The sequence below is a fragment of the Nicotiana attenuata genome, unplaced genomic scaffold (assembly GCF_001879085.1).
Source record: "Nicotiana attenuata strain UT unplaced genomic scaffold, NIATTr2, whole genome shotgun sequence".
Taxonomy (NCBI): Eukaryota; Viridiplantae; Streptophyta; class Magnoliopsida; order Solanales; family Solanaceae; genus Nicotiana; species Nicotiana attenuata.
In genome coordinates, this window is record NW_017671516.1 from 80,216 (window position 1) to 90,363 (window position 10,148).

Below are 10,148 nucleotides of genomic sequence, written 5' to 3' on the forward strand. Positions count from 1 at the left end.
AAATATCCATAGGGCTTACGCCCCCGCTGAGGCATATGTAAAACGCCTCGTCTTACGCCCACGCCTTTTAAAACACTGGTATATATCTCGTGATGATAAACGTGGCATTTGCTCTAGGTTAATTTTTAGTTGCGCTTGGTTGCTTCTCAATTTTGAGTAACAGGTGTCTCACATATGGATTAATTTTTAATACTATGTCACAGTAGAATGCTCCTCTGCTTTAAGCAACTGAGATATCATTATATAGTAGTAGTAATTGTTTTGAAACTACCATACATTTCTTATGCAATTTGTTGAGCCCACATATATTTTTTCTGAACATTGATTAAGCTGAACCTCTCATCGTACTTGTATACTGCCAAGCTAAAGACAATCGACAAACACATGCAACTATGCAAGGCTATTAAATGAAAGCTAGACTCCAAATGAAAAACACAGCTGCAATGCACAAAATTTGGTGGCATGTCGACGTGTGCAGATAATTTAATTCACACCAATTGTTTAACCTTTCTTCTTGAATTGATGAAGATTAAAAAATTGAAAATCTTGCCCACTCCTATGACTTCATTGCCTATAAAACCTCACTAGGCTCAATTATAGACCAAGATTAAGCAGCCCAAATTAAAATTACAGGAAGAAAAGAAAAATGGAGGACGTGACCATTTTGCTAGGATTGTTGTCCATATGGATTTTTGTGTATGGAGTGATATCACTTGGGAGAAGCAAAAACAAGAAGAGACTTGCACCAGGTCCATTCCCTTTGCCTATTATTGGAAATCTTCACTTGCTTGGTGACAAACCCCACATATCACTTGCTAAACTCTCAAAAATTCATGGTCCAATTATGAATCTCAAACTAGGCCAAGTAAACACAGTGGTCATTTCCTCGTCAGCGCTGGCTAGAGAAGTCATGCAAAAGCGAGATTTAGCCTTTGCCAATAGGTCTGTCGCAGACGCACTACGTGCCCGAAATCACTCTGATTTCTCTGCTGTTTTTCTACCTGTCAACACTCGCTGGAGAACACTTCGCAAGATTATGAACTCTAACATCTTCTCAGGTAACTAGACGATTGCATTTTGACCCCTTCGATTACCCTTTTTTGATTAATTTTGATGCAATAGTTTGTTGGGCATTTCGAGTTTAACACATTAGATCAAACCAATAAACGAGTTATAACTCAATCTATTTGAATTTTTGCAAATTGAGCGACTGACTAGAAACTGGATTGATTTTGTCACTTCTCTTGTCAGGTAATAAGCTTGATGCTAATCAGCATCTCCGAACTAAAAAGATCCAGGAGCTAGTTGATCTTTGTCACAAGAGTGCCAAAAATGGTGAAACAGTGGATATTGGCAGAGCAGCTTTTACAACTTCCCTGAATTTGCTGTCAAACACCATTTTCTCTAAAGATTTGACTGACCCATTTTCTGATTCTGCTAAGGAATTTAAGGACTTGGTGTGGGGCATTATGGTCGAGGCTGGTAAACCCAATTTGGTGGACTATTTCCCTTTTCTTGAGAAAATTGATCCACAAGGTATAAGGCGGCGCATGACCGGTCATTTTAATAAGGTTCTTGACCTTATGAGTGGTTTGATTGATGAGCGGCTAAAGGAAAGGAAACTGAGAAACAATGCAAATGTTGATGTTTTAGATGCACTTCTCAACATTAGCCCAGAAGAGCTTGACAGGAATCACATAGAGCATATGTGTCTGGTTAGTTTATTATCTACTCCGATTTTCCTCAATCCATAATTATCTGTTCATTTCTTTTACTATTTAATTGTTCTTCTCCGTGCAAAGTATAGTCGGCAGTGCGCAGCCATTCTATGCCGAGGATGGTCAAGCGCACACCTTTCGCTTATTTTATACAGTTATATTTTGAATACCTTTAACACAATGGAGTGAGGCAGTACAACAATTCAAGGTGTTTAAAGTGTTGGTGCTTAAAGTGTTGTTTTGCTCATGACGGGTTCAATGTTCTGCCTATTTTATTCGCCAAAACTAAAACCATATGTGGGCAATTTGATTTGTTTTCGATCTAAAAAAATTTCTAATAAAATAACTCATAAAATTTAAAAAATTGTGTTGAAATAAACAACTAATCTTAAAATTAATTTATTAACCAAAAGTTATTTCTTAAGTAAATATTATAATATAAAAGTCAAGTTCTATAAAAATTTCTTCAACAAAAGCTCTCTGCAGACTACAAAGTCTCTCGACTCTCTCTTTCTTTTGGTATGCTTACTTTTATTAGTACATTTCTAATGTTGTCTTTTAGTATGCACACGTTAACATTTTGGAAGAATCCGGAGAACAAAAAACTATGATGATCTTAGACATGACAAATATTTAGTGTAACACTGTGTAGCTTTTCCATAGTTGTATGTTCCGTAAGTAGCTTGTGTAAGGGCTTATGCAATAATGCCACGCATTATCAACATTTATTGGTCCCTTTCTTTGCTGTGTCAGCGTTTCAGTATGTCCAATTGACAACAGTATGTGATGGAACGTTTTACCAGCTAGATTTTTTTTTTTTTTTTTTTTGACGAAGTGGTGACGTTTTACCAGCTAGATTATGGCAATTATGTCATGGGATCTTACAATATTAAGTTTTGCAGGACTTGTTTGTAGCAGGGACCGATACAACATCAAATACGTTGGAGTGGGCAATGGCAGAACTACTTATGAAACCACATACTTTGGAGAAAGCCCAAGAAGAACTTGCACGTGTGATTGGCAGAGGCAAACTAGTAGATGAAGCTGATGTTGCACAGCTTCCTTACTTGCGATGCATCGTGAAAGAAACCTTACGAATACATCCGGCGCTTCCTTTCTTAATTCCGCGCAAAGTGGAGGAAGATGTTGAGCTTTGTGGCTATATTGTCCCAAAAGACTCGCAAGTTCTAGTGAATGTGTGGGCAATTGGGCGCGACTCTGGTCTATGGGAAAATCCGTTGGTCTTTAAGCCAGAGAGGTTTTGGGAATCAGAAATAGATGTTCGAGGTCGGGATTTTGAGCTCATACCATTTGGTGCTGGTCGAAGAATTTGCCCTGGATTGCCTTTGGCTATCAGGATGGTTCCGGTAGCACTAGGTTCACTGTTAAATACGTTTAATTGGAAGCTACAGGGCGGAGTTGAACCTACAGATTTGGACATGGAGGAAAAATTTGGTATTACCTTGGGAAAAGCCATACCTCTGCTAGCTACTCCAGTCCCACTCTAGCTATAGTGATATACTTAGATTTTAATTTGGTAGATAAGAGTAGTACAACATCTATCATTTCTTTGTGAATGTTAAAAATATATTAATAAATCGGGCTAAAAGCGTTATGGATGAACGCTCACGCACTGTCAAAAGTCTACGTACATGTCATTGTATTTGTAGAATCTATCCTTGTGTATGCTTGAAATAAGACAATAATGTCTATTTTTCTTTAGCCTCTACGGGATGTAAGTTATATTATCTAAATATCTACAGGAGGAACTAATAATGATATATTCATTTGCTTGGCATCATTGAACTAGTCTTATTAAAAGACATGCTTAAACCTTGGAACATACAATTTAGCATCGAGGAGTCAATTGAACCTTATCATTTTGAGAAAGGAGGAGTTGTAACAAGAATTTCGAAGACGAACTTGCAAAGATGTGCACATTAACAAAAACCTTCTAATTGTTTTTTTTTTTACATATATTTTGTAGGCAATTTTTATAAGCCTGGATTGTTCTATTTTAAAGAGGATGAGATAAACAACATATATCAAGTAAAATGATATATTAGTTGCTATCCTCCATATTCAATCCTTCTGGTGAGATGTCGCCATCAATTTCCCGATAAATGAGTTCAATAGTGATTTAACATTATATTTCATCCGTTTCAGTTTATGTCACATTATTTAATTAGGCACAAAAATATTTTATTAAAAAATAGGGCTTGCGATTTTAAGAATTGTGGCTATAAAAAAAAAATTTTATAGGTAAAAATAAGAAATTTAAAGATATCAATAGAAAGAAGTGTCCTTATTTTAACAGGCTTACAAAAAAGATGGGCTTATTTAAAATAATACAAATTGCACGGGCATCCTATTTGGTCGCCCCCATTTAACCTAAACACATATTTTTAAAATTCTTCAACTTATACCCCAATTTTAACAATTTCAGATCAATCGTTGTCTCCCCTTCTTCCTCATGCAACCTATGTGCTCCTTTCTTCCTCCTCTTCTTTTCCTCTTCTTCTTCTTTTCTCTCTCAAACACATGAGACACTGTGTAAGTATTACTAATTGGATAAAGTACACAGTGATTTAGCACTAGGGTATGAGTTTTGAGTTAAAATCACCATTAAAGGAACTTGAAAATTCAAATCAGTAATTGATATGTTGAAGATCTAACCTTGAAATCATCAGGGTATTTGAATATTAAGTTGAATGAATGTATACCAACATTGATTAAAACTGTTTGAGTCTCGAGTTCAAACAGTTTGAATATTTTGCTACTGCATTTGGGTTTGTTAATTCAAAATTATTTTACTGAAATTCTTGGACCTGCACTCCTTGTTGGAAACATGAATGAACATTGTCCGCGTAAAACTCGACGAAGCATCCGGGACTCAATTATTGAACGTCTTCAAAGATACGAGTCTAAAGTTTGGGACTGCAGGGCCAAACTTCACACATTACCAAGTTAAACTTCGTCTGAAGTTTGAAACTATCAGGTCAGACTTCAGAAAAAATTATCTGAAGTTCAAATATAACAAGTTGATTTTGTCTAAAAATTTGCACTACAAACTGAAGAACTGCAGATAATTTGTCTAAAGTTTACACTATGGACTAAAGTTTTCCGACTACCTTTGCAAGTCAGGCTAAACTTTAAGTAAAAATATTTGTTGTTTGCTTTGATAAAACCACACTTCCGACAAGAAACTTTGAAGTTCAAACTTCAGACTTGTTATATTAATTAAGCTTCCAATGGTTTGGCCTTGTTCAGAATTGACGTGAGAGTTTTGCTAATTAGTCTGACGTTTACCTTGCACTATGAACTGAAGTTTGCCTGGCCAAATTTCTGGCAAAAATATCTGAAGTTTTTCTTTGATAAGCTAAGGCCACACTTCAGGCAAAAAATTTTGAAGTTCAAACTACAAACATAAATTTTAGCTACTCTAGGCCCGTATGTCTGAAGTAGGGGTATACATGTCACGACCCTAAATCCCAACCCGGTCGTGATGGCGCCTCTCGTGAAGACAAGACCAGCCAACTAAATCCAATTTACCTTTTTAAGTAGTTAAACAACATAAAACAGTCAAAAACATAATTTAATAGTATTAAGTAACGAATAACATCAACAAAGTGCGGAAATATAACCCAACGCAGCCCTAACCGGGGTATCACTAGTCATGAACATCTAAAAGTCCTAATAGAATTCTGATAAATCCATAACTAGTACAATGCCTGAAAGGAAATAGAGACGATAAAGGAGTAGAGACACGGGGCTGCGGACGTCAACAACTACCTCGTAATCTCCGAAAGCCCGCCTGAATCTAGAGGAATCAGCACTCGGGAGCGAGACCAGATACGCCTGAATCTGCGCACAGGGTGAAGGGAGTAAAGTGAGCACTCCAACTCAGTGAGTAACAAATGTAAATAATGACTGAACGTAAGATAACACGTAAGGCACAAGGCATTCTATAATAAAACAGTAAAGCCAGTTAAAAACAGTAAACCAGTGAAAAGCCAAGTAAAATCCTTTCCAAACAATAAACAGGTAACTGACAGATAATTAAGGTACAGTAAATAAATAGAAGCTCGCCCCTCGGGCACAGTATCAACAAATCCGCCCCCCAGGCAACATCTCTGAACAATACCAGCCCCTCGGGCTCAATCTCACAACACAATGGGTACCCGCGCTCACCGGGGGTGTGCAGACTCCTGGAAGGGCCCCTTACGGCCCAAGCGCAATAACAAGCCATCTCGTGGCATCAAATCTAGGCCCTCGGCCTCATACCAATCAAGCCACCTCGTGGCGTATATATCTCAGGCCCTCGGCCTCAAATCAGTATCAGTGTTTCCTCACAACCTAGGCCCTCGGCCTTACTCAGTCAAAAATCCTCACAAGCCCCTCGGGCAATAGTAAAATAGTGTTTCTCAGCCCAAAACATCATTTAAGTCTCAAAACTGAGTAAAAATGGCTGAGTAGTAAAACAGTGGAAAATAACATGACTGAGTTCAAGTAGTAAATCAAACAGTGAGGAAATAACAATAAAAAGCCCCGAAGGGTTCAAATAGTTGGCATGAAGCCCAAATATGGCATTCAGCCCAAATCATAATGATAGCAAATAAGTTTCAGTCAAATACGCGGTAAAATCATCAACCGGGACAGACCAAGTCACAATCCCCAATAGTATACGACTCCAAGCTCGTCAACAGGCATGTGTCTCACCTCAACATAGCACTACGATGTGCAATCCGGGGTTTCAAACCCTCAGGAAATCATTTACAATCATTACACACCTCGAACCGGCTAATTCTCTAGCTCGCGATGCCTTTGCCCCTCGAATCGGCCTCCACGCGCATCGAATCTATCTAAAATCAGAACGAGGACGTCAAAATATGCTAAGGGAACAAAGCCCAAGCGAAAACAATCAATAAAGGGCACAAATCCCGAAATTACCAAAACCCGACCCTCGGGCCCATGTCTCGAAATTCAGAAATTTTTACATCAACGGATTCCTTATCTCCCCACGAGTTCAAACATATCAAAAATACTAAAATCGGAGTCCAAATGACCCCTCAAATCCCCATTTAAAGACCTCTTAAACTCAAGCCCTAATCCTCCATTTTTGCCCTTTAATTCCTTTAATTACAGCCCTAAATTCATGAAATACTACCATAGAATTGTGTTTTAGGTCCAAAATCCTTACCTTAACGAAGTTCCTTTGAAATCCTCCTTCCAAATCGTCCAAAAGCTCTCAAGCCGAAGTTAAAAATGGTGAAATAACCCAAAATTCGCGAATGACCACTTTTAATTCAACTGCCCAGTCCTTTTCGCATCTGCGGCACAATAGTTGCCTCTGCGGTACCGCATCTGCGGTCATTCCTCCCCATCTGCGGAAAACACTTAACGGACCCAAAACCGCATCTGCGGTCCACTCGCCGCATCTGCGACTCCGCAGGTGCGGTCCCTCTATCGCATCTGCGGTCCCTGACATCTCCCCTCAAATTCGCATCTGTGGCCAATCCATCGCATATGCGACGCCGCACCTGCGGTCCCCAAACCGCAGGTGCGAAAATATCAGAAGCAGCAACTTCAGTAGCTACAACACAATCCAATTTTATCCGTTAGCCATCCGAAATCACCCCGAGGCCCCCCGGGACCTCAACCAAAAGCACAAACATATCCCAATACCTTATTCTAACTTCCTCCAATCATCANACATCCTAAAACCTCATTCAAACTTGTTCCAATCATCAGAATACCTCAAACAACACCAAATTCACCAATTCACATCGAATTCAAGCCTATGTTTTCTAAAAACTTCCGAAATACACTTTCGATCAAAACCCCAACCAAACCACGTCCGAATGACCTGAAATTTTGCACACACATTCCAAATGACACAACGAAGCTGCTGCAACTCTCGGAATTCCATTCCGACCCCCGGATCAAAATCTCACCTACCAACCGAAAATTGCCAAAATATCAACTTCGCCAATTCAAGCCTAATTCTACTCCGGACCTCCAAAACCCATTCCAATAACTCTCCTAAGTCACAAATCACCTCCCGAAGCTAACCGAACCATCGAAACTCAGATATGAGCCCTCTAACACATAAGTCAACATCCGGTTGACTTTTCCAACTTAAACCTTGTTAAAAGAGACTAAGTGTCTCAAACCTTACCAAAATCATTCCGGACTCGATTCGAACAACCCGATACCACCAAAACACGGATAACGAAGCATAAAGAGCAAAAATGGGGGAAACAGAGCAGTAACTCATGAGACGACTGGCCGGGTCGTCACATCCTCCCTAACTTAACAAACTTTCATCCTCGAACGAGTCAAGAAAACAAAACTGAAGCCTCAAATAGGTGAGGATATCTGCTCTGCATCTCCTGCTCGGTCTCCCAGGTAGCCTCCTCCACGGGCTGACCTCTCCACTGCACCATCACTGAAGCTATATCCTTTGATCTCAACTTCCGAACCTGACGCTCCAAAATCGCTGCTGGCTCCACATCATAAGCCAAATCATCCTCTAACTGAACCATGCTGAAATCCAGAACATGAGACGGATCTCCAATATACTTTCGGAGCATAGAAACATGGAAAACCGGATGCACACTCGACAAGCTGGGTGGCAAAGCAAGCTCATAAGCCACCTCCCCAATCCTCCGAGGTACCTCAAAAAGCCCAATAAACCGCGGACTCAACTTCCCTTTCTTTCCGAATCTCATAACACCCTTTGTGGGCGAAACCTTCAACAGGACCTTCTCACCAACCATGTAAGACATATCACGAATCTTCTTGTCAGCATAACACTTCTGCCTCGACTTGGCTGTACGGAGTCTTTCCTGTATCACCTTCACCTTATCTAAGGCATCCTGAAACAAATCTGTCCCCAATAGCCTAGCCTCACCGGGCTCGAACCAGCCAACTGGAGATCTACACCGCCTCCCATACAAAGCCTCGTATGGGGCCATCTGAATACTCGACTGGTAGCTATTGTTATAAGCAAACTCTACAAGCGGTAGAAACTGATCCCATGACCCTCTGAAATCAATAACATAAATGCGTAACATATCCTCCAATATCTGAATAGTGCGCTGGGACTGCCCGTCCGTCTGAGGGTGAAAAGCTGTGCTCAACTGCACCTGAGTACCCAACTCTCGCTGAACAGACTTTCAAAATTGGGAAGTAAACTAAGTGCCCCAATCTGAAATGATGGACACTGGGACACCATGCAACCGAACAATCTCCCGAATATATGTCCCTGCCAGCCGCTCTGAAGAATAAGTAGTACAGATAGGAATGAAGTGCGCGGACTTGGTCAGCCTATCCACAATCACCCAAATAGCATCGAACTTCTTCAATGTCCGAGGGAGTCCAACTACAAAATCTATAGTGATCCTCTCCCACTTCCACTCAGGAATAACCATCTGCTAAAGCAAGCCACCCGGTCTCTGATGCTCATATTTCACCTGCTGACAATTGAGTCACCGAGCTACAAATCCCACAATATCTTTCTTCATTCTCCGCCACCAGTAGTGCTGTCTAAGATCCTGATACATCTTTGCGGCTCCTCGATGGATAGAATACCGCGAGCTATGGGCCTCCTCCAGAATCAACTCCCGAAGGCAATCCACATTGGGCACACAAATCCGGCCCTACATCCTCAATACCCCATCATCTCCAATGGTCACATCTCTGGCATCATCATGCTGAACTCTATCTCTAAGGACGAGCAAATGTGGATCATCATACTGGCGCTCTCTGATGCGCTCATATAGGGAAGACCGAGAAACCACACAAACCAACACCCAACTGGGCTCTAAAATATCCAACCTCACGAACTGATTGGCGCCTGAACATCAACCGCAAGAGGTCTCTCCCCAACTGGAGCATATGCCAAACTCCACGTACTCACTGCCTTTCGGCTCAAAGCATCAGCCACCACATTGGCCTTCCCAGGATGGTACAATATAGTGATGTCATAATCCTTAAGTAACTCCAACCATCTCCGCTGCCTCAAATTAAGATCCTTTTGCTTGAACAAATGCTGAAGATTGCAATGATCAATGAATACCTTACAAGATACGCCATACAAGTAATGCCTCCAAATCTTCAACGCGTGAACTATGGCAGCCAACTCCAAATCATGAACGAGGTAGTTCTTCTCATGGGGCTTCAACTGACGAGAAGCATAAGCAATAACTCTACCCTCCTGCATCAACACACAACCATTTTCCTACTCTCGAAGCATCACAATACACGGTATATGAACCTGAAGCTGATGGCAAAACCAACACTGGAGTTGTGGTCAAGGCTGTCTTGAGCTTCTGAAAGCTCTCCTCACACTCGTCCGACCATACGAATGAAACACCCTTCTGAGTCAACTTGGTCAAGGGCGATGCGATAGATGAGAATCCCTGAACG

General features: G+C 40.8%; 1 protein-coding gene across 1 annotated transcript; it reads left to right on the forward strand.

Moving 5' to 3' along the window:
- Window positions 1–409: 409 nt before the first annotated feature.
- On the forward strand, window positions 410–3,505 carry LOC109208730 (geraniol 8-hydroxylase-like). The gene is made up of 3 exons (XM_019371883.1): window positions 410–1,058; window positions 1,252–1,715; window positions 2,621–3,505. The coding sequence occupies exons 1-3, from the start codon at window positions 647–649 to the stop codon at window positions 3,224–3,226; spliced, it is 1,482 nt and encodes a 493-aa protein (XP_019227428.1). The 5' UTR covers window positions 410–646; the 3' UTR covers window positions 3,227–3,505.
- The last annotated feature ends 6,643 nt before the right edge of the window (window positions 3,506–10,148 follow it).